At 45.8% G+C, this 22,631-nt stretch overlaps 1 protein-coding gene and 1 long non-coding RNA gene across 2 annotated transcripts in view; one reads left to right on the top strand and one right to left on the bottom strand.

Moving 5' to 3' along the window:
* Nucleotides 1–1,097: 1,097 nt before the first annotated feature.
* On the top strand, nt 1,098–17,523 carry LOC140207154 (uncharacterized). The gene is made up of 3 exons (XR_011888514.1): nt 1,098–1,240; nt 2,084–2,254; nt 17,160–17,523. It is a non-coding gene; the product is annotated as an uncharacterized lncRNA (long non-coding RNA).
* Nucleotides 17,524–18,999: 1,476 nt separating this feature from the next.
* The window catches only part of LOC140208037 (uncharacterized), a 189,740-nt gene continuing 186,108 nt past the window's right edge, over nt 19,000–22,631 (bottom strand). The window contains exons 3-4 of the mRNA XM_072276566.1: nt 19,770–22,517; nt 19,000–19,017 (exon numbers count right to left, since the gene is read on the bottom strand). Of these exons, the coding sequence (XP_072132667.1) occupies nt 19,000–19,017; nt 19,770–22,214 (2,463 nt within the window). The 5' untranslated portion in view covers nt 22,215–22,517. The remainder of the gene's footprint in view (nt 19,018–19,769; nt 22,518–22,631) is intronic.

Below are 22,631 nucleotides of genomic sequence, written 5' to 3'. Positions count from 1 at the left end.
GTGGGCTCAGACATTTCCACAGATGAGCCCCTCCTGTCCCCACCGGGACAAACATCCTGTCCGCCCCCTCTCTCACCGTCTTCATCCTCTCCCTCCCCGGGGAACCGGCATCAAACCGACGGGCCGAGCGGTCTCCTCCTACCTCTCAGCGATACATCAGACTCCGGCCGCAGGAGACGCTTCACAAACGCCCCAACTTCCCTCGGAGGGAAATGGAAATAAATCAGAAAGCGGACATTTACTTTGGGATTTTGTTCCGATTTGACTGGGAGTTCACGGCGGCGGGGTAACGCCCTCTCGGCTGGTCCACCTCCGCTATTGGACGTAAACAGTGATTGACATCGCTTCGGGCCAATGACTACAGCGCAGCGGAGGTGCGGGGTGGAGCGATCTCGTGCTCGGTAGCTCCGCCGTTAAACTGTTTCAGCGCGAGCACAGCAGCGCGTGTGTGACGTCAGGTACGCGCGGGGGGAACCATGTGTGACGTCATCTGTGGGGGTGCGCTTGTAATTAAAAACACCTGAATGGACGTTTCTTATGATTTCAGCGGGACAACAACATTAATCTCGGGTTTCATCACTGAATCCAGTGTTGTGAGATGTAAAGTCCCCTGTTATGTGTCCGGCTGTGCCGTGTTGTTGGTGGAGTGGGCAGCGTGGTGTTTGTCTCGATTCGGGTCACAACACCAGAATTGCCAGCGGGGTCCACACACAGTGTATTAGTGACCAGAAAACCTCCCGTCCCTGCAGTCTCTGTCTCCTGGTAAACTCAACACCCTGACAATGTGAATCATAGACACCCCTTCCTCACCCGCTCCGTTTTTACTCAGATATGTTTCCCCTTCCTTCTCGGTCCTGAAGTAGGGCCTCAATCGGAAACGTCGACTGTTGACTCTTTTCGATAGATGCTGCCCGGCCTGCTGAGTTCCGCCAGCATCTTGTTTGTGTGGCTCTGGCTTTCCAGCATCTGCAGACTTTGTCGTGTTTGTGATTTACCACTCCGCTGTCCCTCCCGCATCCGGCCACCGGCGGCGCTGCATGGACCTCCGGCCACTGGTGGCGCTGCACGGACCTCCGGCCACTGGTGGCGCTGCACGGACCTCCGGCCACTGGTGGCGGTTCTCCTGACGAAGAGTCTCGGGCCGAAACGTTGACTGCACCTCTTCCTACAGATGCTGCCTGGCCTGCTGCGTTCACCAGCAACTTTGATGTGTATTGGTGGTTCTCCCATTCGGGCAGCGGTGAATAAGGATCTGATCCTGGGGTTGTGTAAATCGGGTCTGTGGCTGGGGGAAAGGCCCGGGGTCGAGTTCTGCCGGACGGCTGAAGACTCCAGGCTCTCCGGTCCCGCAGGCCTTGTTTTAGCTTTGCGCCCGAGCTGGGCTGTGGGATCCGTTAGTTGTGGTCCCCAAGCTGGGAGGGGGTTGGGGTGAAGGGGATCTGAAGTGTTGATCTGTCTCTGCCATTCCTCGCAGTCATGGGCAGACTAATTACCATGCAAATGCGTGAAGTGTCCGGATGGGAAACTTTCTATGCTGTGTTGATAAAAATTTGGTGAGGGTCAAAGTTCATATGCCAGTTCTTATTGTTTGTTCTAATTTTGTCATTTTAGGATCTTTTGTGCAGTAGTATGTACTATTCATTCACTATCTGTGTATTGTTGGAGGACCATCAGTAATTGTCCTTGATCCCTTCTTCCACCTGGTTCCATGTGCTCATCCCTGCCCAGCTTGTTCAACCTCGGTCCAGTCTCCTAATCCCCACCCCCCTCCCCAGCTTCAGTGATATCCATCAACCATATGGGTCAATCTCAGTCCACCCTGTATCCCACCTCCTCCGCAATCTTTCTTCTAACCTTTGTCTTCATTGTGAACTGTTCTTTTTCACCTTTGGCCTCACTGAGTTATTTCCAGAATTGGTTTTTGGAATGCCTGAGGGTCATCAGGTACCAGTTCTGTTGTGCATTGGTGTGGATGTACTAGTTATTGAACTGTGACTGGCTGACATACTACAGCATTTTACTGGCAGCAAAGAGTACTGGGAGAGTTGGTGCTTGGGCTATAATCCTGTGATCTACATTCCAGGCATATGGAACTGTTGGTGTTTTGGCTTTGACTTTGGTCAGTGCTTCTACAGATGGGGCTGGATGGTCGTCCTTCTGCAATGAAGCAGAAATTTCGAGCAGCTGGACATTGTGAGGGGATTGCACTACCCAGTGTGAGACGTGGGGATGATGTGTGAGACTCTCAAGATCGGTGAGTGGCAGATTCAGCTGTGTGACTCTGTGAGGTTGGGTCCTGGGATATCACAGTTTTTGATCCAGGTAAAGTGGACCCGGGGATCAAGCTGCTTGGACTTATGAGGTGTTGAGCGAGTATTTCTGGTCTGCGATCAGATGTTTGTTTCTGGAGTTCCTTTGGAAGCAATGACTGCTAATCTGAGGAGAGGATGAGTTCCCATTCCATCCTGACAGGGAGAGGCTACGAGTAAATGGGCTGTTCCATGTTTACAACAGTAGAAATAGACCCTTGAGTTTGGTGTTCAAACTGTGTTTGGAAATCCCCCCCCCCCCCATGACTTGTCTGTCATTCCATGGAAATCAAGCAGAATCTCAAGTTGCTGGAGATCTGCGCTAAAAAGTCAAAATGTTTGAGGTCTGATATGTACTCCTAGGGGGTGGACTATCTCTCATGAATTAACCTGAGCATTAAACTGAACGGTTTTACCTTCCATCGTAAGACTGTATCTTTTACCACCTAAGGCTATGTCCACACTACGCCGGGTAATTTTGAAAACGCTGGTTTTGAGTAAAAATGACAGGTGTCCACACTAAGCGTTTTTCAAAATATCTCCGTCCACATTAGGCGGATATTTGGAAGAATCTCCTCCTACTGGGCTTGTGTAGGACACACAGAAAACAAGCGAAGAGGAAACAGTATACTTGGTGTGCGTTTGTCCAGTTACAGAGTAGAAAAACTTTAAAGGAATTGCTCTTGGCTCTCACACAGGAGGACTTAAAACTTAAAAAAAACAAATACTGGAGCGTATGGAGGCAACCGACAGGGAGTTCACGGACAGTATGACCCAGCTGACGACGAACATTGAAAAACTAACTCTGTTACATTAATAAAGCACCTTGTTAAATGTATAAAATGTCTGCATCAGCATTATCTTGTATTTCCATACAATGTTACATTAGGCTGTTACACATCTATTGTCAGAGAAGTACTTGCATAAATAGGTAAACCACCTTCGTACAAGCAAGGACAGAAAACAGGGTGAAGTGAGTATACTTATTTATTCAGTAAGCTAGGGGTCAACTGGCTTCAGTCCTGTCCGTCTGTTCTGAAATTGTTAGGTGGTGGCGTTCAAGAAAACAACGAACATCTGTTCCGGCACGTCATGACAGCGTTTTTAAATAGTCAAAAAATCTCACTGTACAATTTAACTCTCAGGCCGTTTACACCGACTGTGCGTTATAACAGCTTGCGCAGTGCCAAGCAGAAGCAGAAAAAAGCATTGTTGTTGTGGTGTTGTCATGACAGCGTTTTAAAATCTCTCCGGTTACCCCGTACACACTACGCTGGATATTAAGCGTTTTCAGATTTATTCACTCTGGAGAGTGTTTTCGAAAATCTCCGTTTTCAGGGGCTGAAAATGCTGGCTCAGTGTGGACAGGAGGGCAAAACGAAGAGAAAAAGCTTTGTTTTCAAAATTATCCGGCCTAGTGTGGACGTACCCTTAGTCAGTCACTCAAACAGGAACAGTCTATGACTGTGTCCGCCCAATCCACTAACTGAGTAACAATTACCCTTACACCACAGATATATATGCATCCAGATACCCCCACACAAGACAGGCTGGAGCTAAAGTTATTTACTACACGACAGACCCTAAAGACAAATTACAAATTGTCATAATGGCTTACACACACAGAACAGACTGAAGCTGTCCTATCTCTACGCATGAGTGCACAGGGAGATAAGCATCCTGAAACCCTAGCTAGCGACCCTCAAGAAGAAATATGGCTCAGCATGGCTCAGCACATCTGTTGATCATCAGCAGTTTCTTTCAGAAAAACAGGCTGCTGTTGTTTAACAAAGTGTTAACCCTTTTACATACTTTATCATTCCCTCCTTTTGATCATTACATCATCAACAAAGCAGTAATTTTTTTTACAGAGAAAACAACCGAGTACAGCATTGACATATCAGTGGGTAAAAACAGCGTACAGCAGTAATTATTACAATGATATGTACAACTGTTAGGCCGTAATGCAATATCATGCCCCACATATTATGGAACAGACCTTCGAAGACCACCATTTCGACCCTTCGGTGAACTCCTGTAAATCCTGCCCTACTCTCTTGATACTGTCAGTCTCCTTGGCAGTGTGCTCGGAGAGGGATGTAATGTTAGTAGACTCATCAGGGATATAGGTGCAGCATTCTGTGTCAATAATAGCACAGGTTCCCCCTTTCTCAGCCAGGATAAAATCTAAAGCCATACGATTCTGTACGACTGTTTGCCAGATTGAAATCACTTCAGTGGATATTTCTGTTACTTGGGCCTGTGTTTCTGTCAGGGCCCCTGGAGTATTGTGGCCAGCTCCTCAAGTGCTGTTGCCAAATTGATTATCTCTCGTGAATTCCTGTCTACTCCATAGGAGAGAAAAGTGATCATTCAAAATCGCTCAGTCTCAGTTATTCTTCTCCGCTGCTGGGCATCTGCAAGTATGGCCAGGATGCATGTTTCCCAGTATAGGAAGTTTTGTTTGGTGGGGGCCTGAGATACCGTCCCTCAAAACACTGACAGCCACAGTCATCTCTGACTGAACCACAGTTCCTCACCTCACTTCCCCGGGTGATATTTGAGAAAGCCCAGGCTGAGAGTTCCTCACTCTGGTTGAGCGGGATTACTGACATTGGAATCATAGTTTTACCATGCTGGGGAATTTCGGTACAAACCCAGCAGGTCCCTAGTTCTACCTGTTTGGCATAGGTGTGACAGAGAGACAGGAAGGTGTTAACATGGGGGCCCCCAGATTCTGTGGTGAGCCCTCTCAAAGACATAAACACGAACGCCACTGTTACGTACCTGTAACGGTTTAAATGAACCAGCGGAAATGGACCACACCTGGAGTCTGGTTTTGATGTTAAAAGCACTATCTTTATTAGTATCTGCTTATAATATAACAACTTAAGCAAAATAATCAAATGTTAACAGTGTTATGAGTATACATATGTGTAAATGTAACTCCCAAACCATTGAGCTCAAGGAATTCCAAGCTTAAAGTCTTGAGTTGGTGAAGTATGAAAGTTCAGTTCATCCATGGAATAAATGATGAGAGAGAGAGAGATATTTGTAATCCAGAGTGAATGTCAAGAGAAGGCAATTATGTTGAATTCCACAAATTCCATGGTGGTAAAACAGGATAACAGTCGCTGAAGGTCTTATCTGTCGTCATTCCAAATCCACATATGAATTATCACCAAAAGTAGCTTATCACAGGGGTACCATCTTCAAAGGGATCTACCACCCAGGCAAGGGTTAACACACAGGTAGATTCCACAAGGTAGTCTCAATCCAGATCCAACACACGAAGTATGACCGACAGTGATTTCCACAGAATATCCCTTCTCACTAGTGGTTACCACATAACACACCCGAATCCAGCTAAGGGTTAACAGAAGTGGTAGCCATGGGATACGCCAACAAAATCCATATATGGATTTTACGAATTATCACCAACAGTGATTTGTCACAAGGGTACCTCTTCAAGTGAATTACCACACCCAGGCAAGGGTTCGCACAAGTGGTCTTCACAGGATACTCCCAACCCAAAAGATCCACTCCAATGGATCAAATGAAATGACAATCACACATTCGGTATATGCTGGATCAATAATCAACCCACCTTTGTGGACATAGGAGAGTCCAAACAGTGACCTTTGGCCACTAGGTCCTTTGTTTCGAACCTTCCATCTTCTTTCTTTCTCTCCATCTGACTGTGTGTCTGTGACTGTCCTTGCTTCAATAAAACAAACTGCCAGCTGTGTAAACACAAGCTGCAAGCAAGTGTAAACACACTGCATAGTCAAATAGTTCTCTCGCACTCTGTCTCTCGCGCCCTCTCTCTGGCTCTCTATCAAACAAGAGCCAAGAAAGCCCGCGGCTGATGTTACTCAGGCACTCTCTCTTACAAGGACAGTCCACGCCAAGAAACCTAAGGCTTCATCACTCCACTGTGAACGAATACAATTTCCTTCAGACTGAGAGAGTCCTTCTACTCAGTTTCTTCAGTAACACGTTTGTAGTCTGTTCGATGTATCCACCGAGATTGCCCCTTCAATTTCACAGCCATGGGAGTAACACCTGATATGGTCCTCTCCACCTGAGGTCCGAGTTTCCCTCGATCCCAGTTCTTGATCAGGACAAAATTCCCAGGTTCTGTGGTGGGATAGTCACTCCTCTCTGTGGTGTAGTTCTCTTCCTTGTAAGCCTTTCATACCTGTGAATGTAATGCTTGGAAAATTTTGGTTATTTGGCATATATATTTCCTCATTTCTTCCCTTAGGGTATGCATATCAAATTTTGCTGGTAGACTTTCTGGGAACTCGAGGGGACTACAACTACTTAGGATTGTGCCGCACTTTTCGATGTCTAATCTGCTAAAGCATTGCCTTTAGTAACCCGGTCGGACATGCAGGTGTGGGCTGCACATTTAATAATAGCCAAAACTCAAGGTAGCTGTAGAGCGGTGAGTAACTTGTTTGCAAAGGTGGCATTACTAATGGGGTGGCCAGAGGAAGTCAGGAATCCCCATGTTCCCAGACAGCCACATAGTCATGTACAATTCCCAATGCATAACGGGAGTCTGTGAAAACGTTCGCACTTCAATCTGTTGCTAGGATACAGGCACGAGTCAGATCAAGCAGCTCAGCCTTCACACGAGGAATTCTGCAGATGCTGGAAATTCAAGCAACACACATCAAAGTTGCTGGTGAACGCAGCAGGCCAGGCAGCATCTCTAGGAAGAGGTACAGTCGACGTCTCAGCCCGAAACGTCGACTGTACCTCTTCCTAGAGAAATAGCTCAGCTTTCTGGGCGGAGACAGCTGATTCAAAAGAGGCTTGCTCAACTATTTCACTGTCCATCACTATCACATAGCCAGAATATTGTTTTCCTGCTGGATCCACAAAAGAGCTTCCATCCTCATAAAACGTTGCCTCGGGCTTGAGGGGGTATTGCAGAATGGATTTTGAAAGTCTGTCCTTCTTTCACGGTGATCCAGACAGGGGGGCCATTGGTGCTGCCGACTTCATGGCCTGAAATTGCCCAGAGGTGGGGAACAATATCTTGGGTTTGGTCAATATTAAAAGGGTGTCTTACCAGATGTCCCGTCTACACCTCTGACTCCTTTCAGTATCGAAGTTGGCCCACGGCCAAGTCTTGCCAGTCTCACTTGGTGCTGGAGGCTTGTTTCATCAGGGTGTTGGCTTGGAACTCCAGGCTCTTTGGCTTGAACCCAGGGCAAACTCTAATGGTGGTCTGTCGCCAAAGGAAATCCGGAACTTTGGCCAGTATTGCACGGCCCTCTCTTCCTTTCACCTCTCCAGTTATCATGACTGTGAACTTCTGTCACTCAAGGGGAGCATAGAATTGGCTTTCCTCAGTTGAGCACCCCGTAGGGTCATAGCACAGAGTCACATGGGGGTCGACCGCTGGCAGAAGGGGTTCAAAGGCAGTGGAGACCATATTAAGTGCCCACCACTGGGGGGGTTGGAAACTGGGGAAGCTGTCGGTTGTTTGCTAGTCCCAGGGTGATACCCTTGTCCATGCATAGAACCTCAACTTCCAACGGACAGAGCAAGTCTCTTCCTGCTAGATTACACCCCCGACTGGTGGTGACTCAAAATGAAACCTCACACTGGTTCCCCTGGAATTCCAGCTGCAGTGGCTGGGTACATGAATACATACATTCCATGCCTTTGAACCCAGACAGAGTGATTGTACCATCTGATAGCTGGAATCCCTTTTCTGATACTGTTTCCTGATTAAGAGTAGTTGTGGTTGCCCCCATATCATAAACAGAATTAGAATTCCAGCAACTTGCGATATTTCATTTCCTGACAGGTGGTGCTCACGGTAGGAAGCATCCTTGCTTGTCAATTACTAAACAGGTTGTTGTCCCCGCCTGTCCCTTGGTAGGTTTTTGTTCCCATTTCTGATCCCCAGATATAGTCCACTCGCATCCTGCTTCCCGCTGAACATATTCACCTTTAATACTAGTTCCTTTCAGGGTTGATTGGGTTCGGAAGCCGGGTCCCAATAGTATGTCCAAGCTCATCGCATTCGATTTCGGTCACTGTCAGGCCAATCCATATTATTTGTTTTAATCGTGTTGGCTAACTTGGTTGGTAAGCATTGGAGCAGTAAGGCATTAAACTGGGGGGATGGATTCCCATTATTAAAGGCTTGGTCTCCTGTGAAAGTGCCGTAGCAGGCCACAAATTGCTCCCAATAGTCTGGTCCTGATTCCCCAGGCTTAGCTTTTCATTCAAGTACTTTCGTGGTGTTTACAGGTTGCTGGAGAGCCCTTTCCGAGGCTTAAATAATCCAGTCTGTCTGTTTATTCTCATTATGGTTTCCCGCCTGTAAGTCCTGATAGGTTTGGTATCTCAATTCAGCCTTCCATTTCCGCCCCTCATCAGCTGAGAGAATCATGCAGCAGAGACCGAATAAATCTTGCGGGGTCACTTTAAACATTTGTGTAGTACTGCGGACATACTGAGCAAACTGTGCTGGATTTTCTTTTCTATCTGGGGCCTGATTCATGATCATTATCATTTCTTGAGGCTTCCAGGGTGCGTACACAGGAATCACTGAGGTCCCTCCTCCTGCTCGTGGATTGGGCAGTATTCAGGTCGGCAATTGTCTGGGTAGTGCCATTAACTCTGGGGTTTTATTGGATTCTTCCCTCCCTGTCTCGGAATAATCCTCTGTATTCCCTTCCTGGATCTCAGGGTATCGAGAGCCTCCCCTTCCCTGTCGCCGCTGTTTTACCTGAGCGGCCACCGTATCAGAGTACTGGGAGGATTGGGGTTCAGGAGCACTGGGTGCACTTGACCCCTGGTAAGGTGGGGGTGTATAATGGGTGCCCACTCCTCATCACGGTCACTGTCCTCAAACAGGGTCGGTATGCCAGACATGAGTTCGGGATCCCTTGTTTCCCTATCAGTTCGAGCTTACATTGTTTTTCCTGCTCTTGTTTTCAGCGCCCACCCACCTATTCATGCTCCACTTTTAGCATCTCCCAACCTTTGGCATTCCTTCTGCAGTACATACCTCTATCCCTTTGTCACATGCATTATTCCTCCAACTTGCTAATAATATACTGCTCCACTTTACATCTGCCTTTTCCTTCCATTCCCTTTTCAACAATTTCCACTTCTTTCCACAGTTCTTTTTCCATATCAAATTTACTGCTTTTTCTCGTGAGGTAATATCCCACCACAGACTGCTTGGCACTCCCTATACTGGGATCCTGTTCGTGACTCCAAATGTTAAAGTTGAATCTGAATAAAACTTGGGAGACCAGCATCTTTTCATCACCACAGTTTATTGCATATTCTCCTGCAGGAGTTTGAGACCCAGTTGTCAAAGGGAAGGCATGTAAGCACTGCCACCAACTGACAAGTGGAGTGACTTAGTCAGGTTATAGCCGTATATTTATACATAGTAGCCCCATACATTACTATTGGAAGATGTTATTTGAACTGTTACGCCCACAAAGTCTGTTGGTGCAAAATTTAATTAATTAGATAAGAGAGTTCGCTAAATCAAAGTTTTAATTACAGATGGATGTACTGTCTAGTCTTTATCAGTCATTCCCTTTGCAAGGCCCTGATTTACTTACAGACAGATGTTCATTCTTCTTTTTATTGGCGAGTCCTCCTCCCTTTACTCAAACGAAGGTACAATGCATAATGTTATCAACTAATGAGAGTACAATGTACAATGTTATCAGCTCTCAGTGTGTCTGTCTACAAGCCGCAGAGAACTGGTAATGAGCCTGTCTTAGCTAACTGCTGAAGACAGAAATTACTTCAGTTCAAACATTCCAATTCAGTCCCTATTATTCTTTTACCCAGAGGTTCAAAATGATTTTTTTATATATCCTCAATTCCTCTGGAGGGTTCTGGGGAAATATTTATGTCCAATATAGAAACTGGTGTTACCTGTGTGTATTGTAGCGATGCAAAAGTTGCTGCAGAATCTACAAGTGGGAAGAAGTGGAGTGATATTTGGGAATCTGACTATTTGAAGCTTAATTTAGCAAGAAAACCACATATGGACAGTGTGCAAAAGCTCTGGTGAGAAAATCCTTCGTTACCTCTTACAGGCCTGCTACATAGGTTGTGTGAGAGTGTAGACTAACTCCATCGAACCCAGAGGAGATCGACAGTTATTTGCTAGCTGTTAAAATGAACACCTCTCTATATAAAATACGCTGTGCACATTTTGTCACTGGGTAAAAAAACGCACAGTACAAGATATATGTGCACACTGGTCACTACAAATTAGAGTGGACATTGGTGGGAATGTGGGGAGACCTCCAGTGTCCCTGATGCCCTCACCTACAAGATGTGCATCCGGCTGCAGCTTGTAACCTTGCACTTTAAGGAGTTAGAACTTGAAATGGATGAATTCCGGATCATCCAGGAGTTGGAGGGAGTGATAGATATGAACATGAGGAGAGGTGAGTTACACCCAAGGTGCAGGACACAGGAAACTGGGTGAGAGTCAGGAAGGGAAATGAGGTTAAATAGTCATCACAGAGTACTCTTGTTGCTATCCCGCAAAACAACAGGTGGGCCACTTCAGAAACTGTTGGAGGGGATTACTGACATAGGAAAGTCAAAGGGGTGAAATGGGATTTGTTAGTTAGCGGAACAGAACAAGAGCAGACTAATATCCCAGTGGTAAGGTTTGCTCGCGCTAGTGTGGGGGGAGGGGTGGTGATGTGGTTAAAATAAGTTTTTGTGGGAATGGGAGCCAGAATGACAGAACAGATAGTGGAGAGGGTGAATTGAATTGACTTTATTACATACATCCTTCATATACACGAGGAGTAGAAATCTTCACTTTGCGTTTCCATTTAAATGAGCAATGTGGAATTTATAGTAATTTATAATAGATAGTTTGTACAAAGAACGGTGAATATAACATAGTAATCAATTAAACAGTGTGATGGCCTGGTGGAAGATGGTGTTCCGGAACCTCTTGGTCCTTTTGCTGTGGTACCGTTTCCTGGATGGTAGTAGTAGGAACAGTTTGTGGTTGTGGTGATCCGGCTCTCCGATGATCCTTCTGGCCCTTTTTTACACACCTCTCTGTAAATGTCCTGAATAGTGGGAAGTACACATATGCAGATGCACTGGGCTGTCTGCACCACTCTCTGCAGGTTCCTGCGATTATGGGAAGTACAGTTCCCATACCAGGCAGTAATGCAGCCAGTCAGGATGCTCTCAGTTGTGGCCCTCCAGAAAGTTCTTAGGATTTGGGGCTCCATCCCAAAGTTCTTCAACCGTCTGAGGTGAAAGAGGTGCTGCTGTGCACTTTTCACAACACAGCCGGTACGTACAGACAATGTGAGATCCTTGGTGATGTTTATGCCGAGGAACTTAAAGCTGTTCACCCTCTCAACCCCAGATCCATTGGTGTCAATAGGGGTTAGCCTGTCTCCATTCCTCCTGTTGTCCACAACCAGCTCCTTTGTTTTTGTGACAATGAGGGAGAGGTTGTTTTCTTGACACCAGTCAGATTTTGTTCAGACCTCAGATAGAGTTAGCAATCAAATGGCTGAGCATGGTGCGATGAATGTGCTGATCTGTGTGTATCACAATGCAAGAAGCATCGTAGGAAAGCCAGATGAGCTCAGGACAGGGAATTATGATATTGTAGCCATTACCGGGACTTGGTTGCACCCAACAGTCTGAGGGATTCAGAGGAACAAATTTATAGAGAGATTGCAGACTATGCCAAGAAACGAAGGTTGATTCAGTAAGTGATTTTAACTTTTCATCTGTTGACTGGGACTCCCATACTGTAAAAGGACTAGATGGGGTAGCGTTTGTCAAATGTACCCTTAATTAGTACGTAGAATTCCCGATGTAGAAGTGTGCAATTAGCTGTTAGGAAATGATCCAGGGCTGGTGACAGAAATTAGTGATCATAATGCCATGAAATTCAAAGTAAATTTGCAAAGAGAGAGGTCTGGACCACGGATTGAGATTCTAAATTGGAGAAAGGTCGATTTCGATGGTATCAGAAAGGACCTGACAAGTGTGATTTGGGACAGGCTGTTTTCTGGCAAAGGAGTACTTGGTAAGTGGGAGGCCTTCAGAAGTGAAATTTTGAGGGTGTAGAGTTTGTATGTGCCTGCCAAAATAAAAGTTGAAAGGTAACTGGTGCAGGAAACCTTGGTTTTCCAGAAATATTGAGGCCCTGGATATTTTGTTCTTCTAAATGCCTCAGACTGTTGGGTGCTACCAAGACTCATTAATGACTACAATATCATAATTCCACCCCCTGAGCTCAACTGACTTATTTTCAGTCGTCTTCTGTTGGTTTCTAAAAGCTTCCCAATAGTTTTTGCTCATCATTTTCCCTCTCTTTCGCTTTTATGTTGACTTTGGCTTCTCATTTCAGCCACGGTTGTGTCCTCCTGCCTTTCCAATGCTTCCATTTCTTTGGGATGTATCGATCTCTCGGCTCCCAAATTGCTCCCAGAAACTCCAGCCATTGCTGCTCCATTGTCACTCCTACCTTTTCCCTTCCAAACAAGTTTGGCCAGCTTCTTTGTCATGGAAACATAGGAGAAGTTCAGTACGGAAACAGGCTATTTGGCCCATCTAGTCAATGCCGAAACAACATTTAAGCTGTCTAATGCAACTCACTGCACCGGAACCATTGCCCTCCATACCCCTATCATCCGGGCTCCCAACCAACCTTCTTTTGAAAGGTGAAACTACTGAACTCATATTCACCACTTGTGCTGGCATCTCATTCCACACTCTCATGACCATTTCAGTAAAGAGGTTTTCCAAATGTTTCCGTTTAATTTTCACCTTCCCACTTCCCCATGAATCTGGTTGTCATCCCACCCAACCTCAGTGGAAAAAGCTGCTTGCATTTACCCTATCTATACCCTCATAATTGTGTATACTTCTAACAAATCCTCAAAGCCATGTATAATTTCCTTGTTTATGTTTAGAGTCTTTTTTAGGTGTATAATATGATGAGGGGCATTGATCGTGAGGATAGCCAGAGTTTTTTTTTCTCAGGACTGAAATGGCTAACACAAGGCCGCATAGTTTTAAGGTGCTTCGAAATAGATACCGAGGGGCTGTCAGCATTAGGGTTAGGGTTGTCAAGCAGAGAGTGGTGGATGCGTGTAATGCACTGCCGGCGGTGGTGGTGGAAGCAGATACAACAGGGTCTTTTAAGAGCCTCTTAGATAGGTACATAGAGCTTAGAAAAAATAGAGCGCTATGAACTAGGGAAATTCCAGGCAAATTCTAGAGTAAGACACATGGGCGCCCCAACTTTGTGGGCTGAAGGGATAGAGCTAAGAGCTGGAAAGTTAATCGAGAAAATGGATACAAGGCTGGAGAAGGGATAGGATCATGGGATGGGAAGACTGGGGAGAAAGAAAAGTGGGGGAGGGGAGCCTGGAGGGTGGAAAGCAAGTAAGGAGTTATAGTGAGAGGGACAGAGGGAGAGAAAAGGGGAGGGAATAAAAATTAAAATATATATTCTTCCATTACATTTTTGTCTAATGCGACGCACAAGTGCAAGGTTTACTGTAATTCCTGAGTTAGTCCTGACGAAGGGTCTCGGCCTGAAACGCCGACTGTACCTCTTCCTAGAGATGCTGCCTGGCCTGCTGCATTCACCAGCAACTTTGATGTGTGTTGCTATTTATCTCAGCAGACTGAACAGCAGCTGTCCATCAAGTAACACCGCCCTTGGTCACCATGGCAACCCACCAGCTGCTCGTTGCTCTCTCTCTCTGTTTCCATGGCAACCCACAAGCTGACAGCAGTAGTCGGTGTCGTTGTAAAAGTGTAAACACGAGCTGAAAGGCAGACTCCACCTCTCTCTCTCAGCAGAAATCCAAAATTAGTCTCAGTTCTCTCTTGTGCCTTAAAGTGACAGTCCACAGCAAAAAGACACCCGAAGGGTACATAACAGAAAAAAACCGCGGTGGAGAGTAGAGGAAGGTTTGAAACAGAAGAAACCTAGTGACAAAGAGGTCTCTGTTTAGACTCTCTCTCTAAGTAGCCCGTAAGGGTGAGTTTGAGTTCCATTCGAATATGAAGTTGTGACTGTCATGTAGTTAATCCACAGGAGTGGGTTCTGTGGTGAGGGGGAAACCTTTGTGACTACCACGTGTGTGTTACCCTTGTCTGGGTGTGGTAGCTCATTGAACAAAGGCACCCCTGTGGCAAATCACTGTTGGAGTTATTTCATATGTCGTGGAACTGGATAAGTGGCTATCACATTGTGTGTTTGGGGTAACCTTGTGGAATCTACCGGTGTGTCGACCCTTGCCTGGGTGGTGGTTCCCTTGAAGAGGGTCCCCTTAGTGTTAAACTACTGTTGGTGATAATCCATACGTGGATTCTGTTTGAGTATCCTGTGGCCACCACTTTGGGGTGACCCGTAGCTGAATTTGGGTGTGGAACTTGAAGATATTTGTTGAAGATCACTGTCGGTGGTACTTCGTGTGTGGAGTGGAACAACTTCGGAGATAAAACCTACTACTATTGTTATTTTGTATTGTTATTGTGGAATCTGTGCCTTCTCACAACATTCGCCTTTGGATTACAAACATCTTGCATTCCATCATAAGACTGTATCCAATTACCTCCTAAACTGGAAGAAGCTTGACTTTTATATATTTCCACACTAAAATATATACATGAACTTTGCTAACCTGTTTGATTTATCGGTTTATATATTACTGTTTTGCTTAGTTACTAATAAAATATATATATATATATATATATATATATATAAGGCATCTGCTAGTCTTGCGAGACCATGGATCTGTGCCTGGAAAGTCTTCACTCTCTAGGGCGCAGGCCTGGGCAAGGTTGTATGGAAGACCAGCAGTTGCCCATGCTGCAAGTCTCCCCTCTCCACGACACCGATGTTGTCCAAGGGAAGGGCAAGGGACAATACAGCTTGACACCAGTGTCGTCGCAGAGCAATGTGTGGTTAAGTGCCTTGCTCAAGGACACAGCACGTTGCCTCCGCTGGGGCTCGAACTCGTGACCTTCAGGTCGCTAGTCGAATGCCTTAACCAGTTGGCCACGTGCCCATGCTAATACAAATAGCCTTAGTTAAAAGCAATACCAGACTCCAGGTGGTTTTGCATTTCTGCTGGTTCTTTAACACGTTACGGGGACGTAACAGAATTCGGAGACTAAAGATAAAATAAGTCAAAGGCAGGATAGCTCCTTACAGGGAAATCCTGCCTGACAAATCTGTTAGAGTTCTTCGAGGAAGTCATAAGCAGGATGGACAAATGAGAGACAGTGGATATCATTTACTTGGGTTTTCAGAAGGCATCTGATAAGCTGTCACACATGAGACTGCTTAACAGGATAATAATCAGAAGAAATACTGGCATGGATAGAGGAATGGCTGACAGCCAAGAGGCAGCGAGTAGGAATAAAAGAGGCCTTTTCTGGTTGGGTCACAGTGACAACTGGTCTTCAGGGGTCAGTATTCGGTCCGCTACTTTTCACATTGTTTGTCAGTGATTTGGATAATGGAACTGATGACTTTGTGGCAAGATTTGCAGATGATACAAAGATAAGTATCATTGCTGAAGAAGCAATGCAATTGCAGCAGGACACAGACAAATTTAAAGAATGGGCAAAAAAGTGGCAGATAGAATATAATATTGGGAAATGTACAATAATGCATTTTGGCAAAAGGAACAATAGTGAACTATTATCTGATTGGGGAGAAGGTTCAAACAACTAAAGTAAAGATGGAAATATGAGTCCCGAGGCAAGACTCCCAGAAGGTTAATTTACAGGTTGAACCTATGGTAAAGAAGGCAAATGCAATGCCGGCATTTATTCAAAGTGAAGTAGAATATATAAGCAAGGAGATAGTGCTGATAATTTATAAAACACTACTTAGGCCGTACACCCATCCCATTACTACCTCTCCAGCATCATTTTCCAGTGGTCTGATATCCACTTTCACCTCTCTTTTACGCTGTATGTAACTGAAGAAACATTTGGTATCCTCTTTAATATTACTGGCTAGCTCACCTATGTGTTCCATCTTTTCCTACTTAATTATTTTAGTTGGATTCTGCTGGTTTTTCAAAGCTTCCCAATCCTCTCACTTCCTAGTAATTTTTGTTCTATGCTCTCTCTTTGGTTATGTTGTCTTCGGTTTCTCCTATCAGCCACGGTTTTGTCACCTTACCTTTGGAATACTATTTCCTCTTTGTGATGTATATATCCTGTGGCTTCCGAATTGCTTCCAGAAATTCCAGCCATTGCTGCTCTGTTTTCATCCCTGCCCGTGTTCTTTTCAAATCTATTTTGACCAATTCTTCTCTCATGCCTCTGTAATTCTCCACACCTGACTTGAGCTTCTCCTTCTCTATTGTCAGGGTGAATTTGATCATATTAAGATCACTTGCCCCGAAGGGTTCCTTGAACTTAAGTGACCGAATTAATTCCAGTTCATTACAAAACCCAATCCAGAATAGCTGTTCCCCAAGTGGGCTCAACCACCAGCTGCTCTAAAAGAGCATCTTGTAGGCATTCTAGGAATTCCTCCTCTTGAGACCAACACCGTACTAATTTTCCGAATCACCTGAATGACAATCCCCCATGACTATTGTAACACTGCTGTTTTGGCACGCACTTTCTATCTCCCATTGTAATTTGTGGCCCACATACTTACTACTCTTGGGAGGTCTCTGTACAATTCCCATCAGGGATTTTTTTTTTTTTTTTTTTTTTTTTAATTTGCTGTTCCTTTATCCTACCCACAGATTCCACACTTTCCAACCCTATGCCACCTCTCTCTAATGATTTTATTCAATATTTTACCAACAGAGCCACACAACCCCACTACTGGCTTGTTATTTCAAGAAACATACAAGTATCTGGGAAACAAGAGGACCTGCACATGCTAGAAATCTAGAGAACTACACACAAAGTGCTGGAGGACCTCAGCATGTGAGGCAGCATCTATGGATGGGAATCAACATTTCGGACCAAGACTCTTCTTTGGGAGTCTTTATACCCATGTATCTAGAATATCAACAAGCAAAGACAACAGAAAGTAGTGCAAAATTGGGAAAACCTTTGACAAAATTTAGTTCAAGGCTTAAAAAAAGCTGCCAAACAGAGCTCAATAGTTAACAAATACAACAAAGGCAATAAACACTTTCATCACTACCGACATTTGACTTTTTTTAATGAAAGTATGTTGGTCCCATTTCAATCAGTAAAGTTCACAAAGATCAATAAGAACTGAAATGACAACTTTAGAAAAGACTATTTACACTCAGAACCACTTAGATTAACACTACCTTGGACAGAAGGAGGAAGAGAAATAACACATTAAAAAAATCACACAACAGTAAGTGTACATTTTCATCAAAAATGAACAGGATTCATCACTCCCTGTGTGTGTATGCCATCGTGTAAGAAATACAGACCAGAAAATTTCAATGAGAGACCAACTCAGAAAAATGAATCATCACTATGGAAGAAAACATTAACCAATTGAATGAGTATGACCCTCCATGGGAGACATCCCAATGATCTGAGCAGACGAGATGGTGACAAGGAAGCATCGAGCACTTGACTGAGAGTTGGAGACCTCTTCCCAGAAACAGAGGGGTTTCCATGCAGAAATACAGGACAAGGTGGCTAACAAAAAAAAAAAAGAAAAAAAAAATCGAAAATACATGAAATATAAACAAACAAGTGCAGAAAATGCCAAGAGAAACCAGACACAATTCAACACATTCCAGGATCCTGCAGCAGTTTAATTCAATTCAATCACTTACAAAGATACAATCAAGTGGCAAATATCATTCACCAAACTCTTGCTTTAAAATACAAACTCATGAATGCCCTCCATCACTTCATAAAGGCACCATAAATTCAAGCCAGATCCAGTTTTAGAGTCAAAATCTTACAAATTATATGATAATCAATACATTATTTCAGATAGGACAATCTATAATAACCATCCAGATATAATATTACAGGATAAACAAGCAGGAACAACTCCTTCAATAGATAAAACCATTCCCAACACACACATGTTCCTCGACCAGTGGAGCACCTCACCACAGGCATTGTTTGTGTCATCAGTCAAGACAACCGAAAGTCAATCAGCTTCCAAATGTTGCTACTCTGTCATTCGTTACCACACCCCGCTGCTGATTCCCTTCTCATCATCATACATTCTTACCCCGACCATCGTCCAGAGCCCCAAACTCTGCCCTGTGCAGACCTGCCTCTGGTTTCTGACCATGTTTCATTGAACATCCAACTGGTGGTTTCCCATTCTGATTTCAGTCTTTAGAGGACAGTGGTGTTTTCCAACAACCTTTTAGAAGCAGGGAAAATGCCCCATAATGTGGAAATGAGTCATGATTAAGGAGGTTATCTACCAATGTCATTCTTCCTCAGCTCAGAGATTAGAAGGGCGAAGAACATCTCAGACAGAACTGCAGTCAGCTCGACTTCTTCAGTCTGCAGAAAATTCAAGGGAAACCTCTTCACCCACAGAGTGGTGACTGTTTGGAACCCATCCCACAGGGAGAGAGAGATGAACAACAAGGGAGGATTTAAAAGACTGTCGTGGAACAGAATCACTGGCAGGGTCCAGCCGGCCTGAGTTGCCTCTTTACTGTACATTAGGTGTGTTATAAATTCACTAAGTACCGGAGACAGACTTCAAAATAGAACTGATGTATTTGTCACAGACCCAGAATATTAAACTCCAGTCCCACTAAAGGTGAATATGTAGCTGATGAAACTCCTCCCATGCCCAGTGACCAAGATGCAGAACTGGGTGTGGTGAGCAGCAGCAATAATTGCAGATTTCAGCACCGACAGTCACTCTCGAAATTGCATTCAGTAATGGTGATGGATAAATATCCAGCGTGCAGCTCATTGAAACTTTCTCCCCAGTGCGAACCCGGTAGTGTTTCAGAAGGTTAGATTACTGAGTGAATCACTTTCCACATTCACAGCAAGTGAATGGCGTCTCCCCAGTGTGAACTCAATGATGCACATTTGGTGGAGATGGCTGAGAGAACCTCTTCCCAATGTCTGAGCAGGTGATTGGCCTCGACCCGGTGAGAATTGACTGGTGTCTCCATAGGTGAGATAATAAAGTAAATCCTTTCCCACAGTTTGAGCAGGTCAATGGCCACTCGTCACTGTGAACTGACTGGTGTGCCGGTAGTTCGGATGACAGAGTGAATCCCTTCCCACAGTCTGAGCAGGTGAACGGCCCCTCCTCAGTGTGAACTGACTGTTGTCTCTGGAGGGTGGAAGAGTGAGGGAATCTCTTCCCACATTCTGAGCAGGTGAAATCCCTCTCCCCAGTGTGAACTGACTGGTGTCTCAGTAGGTGAGATGACAGTGAATCTCTTCCCACAGTCTGAGCAGGTGAAATCCCTCTCTGCAGTGTGAACTGACTGGTGTCTCAGTAGGTGAGATGACAAAATGAATTTCTTCCCACAGTCTGAGCAGGTGAAATCCCTCTCCCCAGTGTGAACTGACTGGTGTCTCAGTAGGTGAGATGACAGTGAATCTCTTCCCACAGTCTGTACAAGTGAACGGCCTCTCCCCAGTGTGAAATCGCTGGTGTCTATGAAGGTTGGATGACCGATGGAATCCCTTCCCACAGACTGAGCAGGTGAATGGCCGCTCCCCGGTGTGAACTCGCTGGTGTACCATGAGGGTAGATGACCGAGTGAATCCCTTCCCACAGTTTGAGCAGGTGAATGGCCACTCCCCACTGTGAACTGACTGGTGTGCCAGTAGTTCGGATGACTGAGTGAATCCTTTCCCACAGTCTGAGCAGGTGAACGGCCTCTCCCCAGTGTGAACTGACTGGTGTGCCAATAGGGATGATGACCGACTGAATCCCTTTCCACAGTCTGAGCAGGTGAATGGCTTCTCCCCAGTGTGAACTCGCTGGTGTCTCTGTAGGGTGGATGATTGAGTGAATGTCTTCCCACAGGCTGAGCAGGTGAATGGCCTCTCCCCAGTGTGAACTGACTGGTGTCTCAGTAGGTGAGATGACAAAGTGAATCCCTTCCCACAGTTCGAGCAGGTGAATGGCCTCTCCCCAGTGTGAACTCGCTGATGTACCTTCAGCTTAGATGAGCAAGTGAATCCCTTCCCACAGTCTGAACAGGTGAACGGCCGCTCCCCAGTGTGAACTTGCTGGTGTGCCAGTAATTCGGATGACTGAGTGAATCCCTTCCCACATTCTGAGCAGGTGAACGGCCTCTCCCCAGTGTGAACTCGCTGATGTCTCTGGAGGGTGGAAGAGTGAGAGAATCTCTTCCCACATTCTGAGCAGGTGAAATTCTTCTTTGCAGTGTGAACTGACTGGTGTCTCAGCAGGTGAGATGCCTGAGTGAATCCCTTCCCACAGTCAGAGCAGGTGAACAGATACTCCCCAGAGTGAACTGACTGGTGTCTCGGTAGCTGAGGTGACAAACTGAATCTCTTCCCACAGTCTGAGCAGGTGAACAGCATCTCCCCAGTGTGAACTCGTTGGTGGCTCTGTAGGTCGGATGACTGAGTGAATCCCTTCCCACAGTCTGAGCAGGTGAACGGCCTCTTGCCAGTGTGAACTGACTGGTGTGCCAATAGGGAGGATGACCGACTGAATCCCTTTCCACAGTCTGAGCAGGTGAATGGCTTCTCCCCAGTGTGAACTCGCTGGTGTCTCTGTAGGGTGGATGACTGAGAGAAAGTCTTCGCACAAGCTGAGCAGGTGAACGGCCTCTCCCCAGTGTGAACTGACTGGTGTCTCAGTAGGTGAGATGACAAAGTGAATCCCTTCCCACAGATCGAGCAGGTGAATGGCCTCTCTCCAGTGTGAACTCGCTGATGTACCTTCAGCTTAGATGAGCAAGTGAATCCCTTCCCACAGACTAAGCAGGTGAACGGCCTCTCCCCGGTGTGAACTCGCTGGTGTGCTATTAGGGTGGATGACCCAGTGAATCTCTTCCCACGGTCTGAGCAGGTCAATGGCCACTCGCCACTGTGAACTGACTGGTGTGCCAGTAGTTCAGATGACTGAGTGAATCCCTTCCCACAGTCTGAGCAGGTGAAATCCCTCTCTGCAGTGTGAACTGACTGGTGTCTCAGTAGGTGAGATGACAAAATGAATTTCTTCCCACAGTCTGAGCAGGTGAACGGCTTCTCCCCAGTGTGAACTCGTTGGTGACTCTGTAGGTCGGATGACCGAGTGAATCCCTTCCCACAGTCTGTACAAGTGAACGGCCTCTTGCCAGTGTGAAATCGCTGGTGTCTATGAAGATTGGATGATCGATGGAATCCCTTCCCACAGACTGAGCAGGTGAATGGCCGCTCCCCGGTGTGAACTCGCTGGTGTACCATGAGGGTAGATGACCGAGTGAATCCCTTCCCACAGTTTGAGCAGGTGAACGGCCACTCCCCACTGTGAATTGACTGGTGTTCCAGTAGTTCGGATGACTGAGTGAATCCTTTCCCACATTCTGAGCAAGTGAACGGCCTCTTCCCAGTGTGAACTGACTGGTGTGCCAATAGGGAGGATGACCGACTGAATCCCTTTCCACAGTCTGAGCAGGTGAATGGCTTCTCCCCAGTATGAACTCGCTGATGTCTCTGGAGGGTGGATGACTGAGTGAATGTCTTCCCACAGATTGAGCAGGTGAATGGCCTCTCCCCAGTGTGAACTGCCTGGTGTCTCAGCAGGTGAGATGACAAAGTGAATCCCTTCCCACAGTTCGAGCAGGTGAATGGCCTCTCTCCAGTGTGAATTCGCTGATGTACCTTCAGCTTAGATGAGCAAGTGAATCCCTTCCCACAGTCTGAGCAGGTGAACGGCCGCTCCCCGGTGTGAACTCGCTGGTGAACCATTAGGTCAGATGACCGAGTGAATTCTTCCCCACCAATTCAGCAGATGACCAGCTTCTGCCCGGTGTAAACTGACTGGTGTGTCCACAGGTGGGAAGACTGAGAACAGGCGAATGGCCTTGTCCCAGTGTGAACTTGCTAATGTACCTTCAGTTGAATTGACCGAGTGAATCCCTCCCCACGGTCTGAGCAGGAAGGATGATCGAGTGAATCCTTTGCTCCACTTTTTCAATATCTGGACAGGGACAGCAAAACTGGTGTGTTGTTCTCGAGATTCCTGTAGATAAATTCCTTGGCAATTTTGACCTGAAAAAAAGATTTACAAAATCCATCAGTGGGGAAGGACAACATTTCGGATGAGATCACTTGAGTTGTCAAGGTGTGATCTGACATCACACTGTTACAGTGAAGTTCAACCCA

This window comes from Mobula birostris, chromosome 13 (assembly GCF_030028105.1).
Source record: "Mobula birostris isolate sMobBir1 chromosome 13, sMobBir1.hap1, whole genome shotgun sequence".
NCBI classification, from domain to species: Eukaryota; Metazoa; Chordata; class Chondrichthyes; order Myliobatiformes; family Myliobatidae; genus Mobula; species Mobula birostris.
The sequence above is the reverse complement of the archived record's forward strand: the minus strand, read 5'-3'. Positions and strand labels throughout refer to the sequence as shown.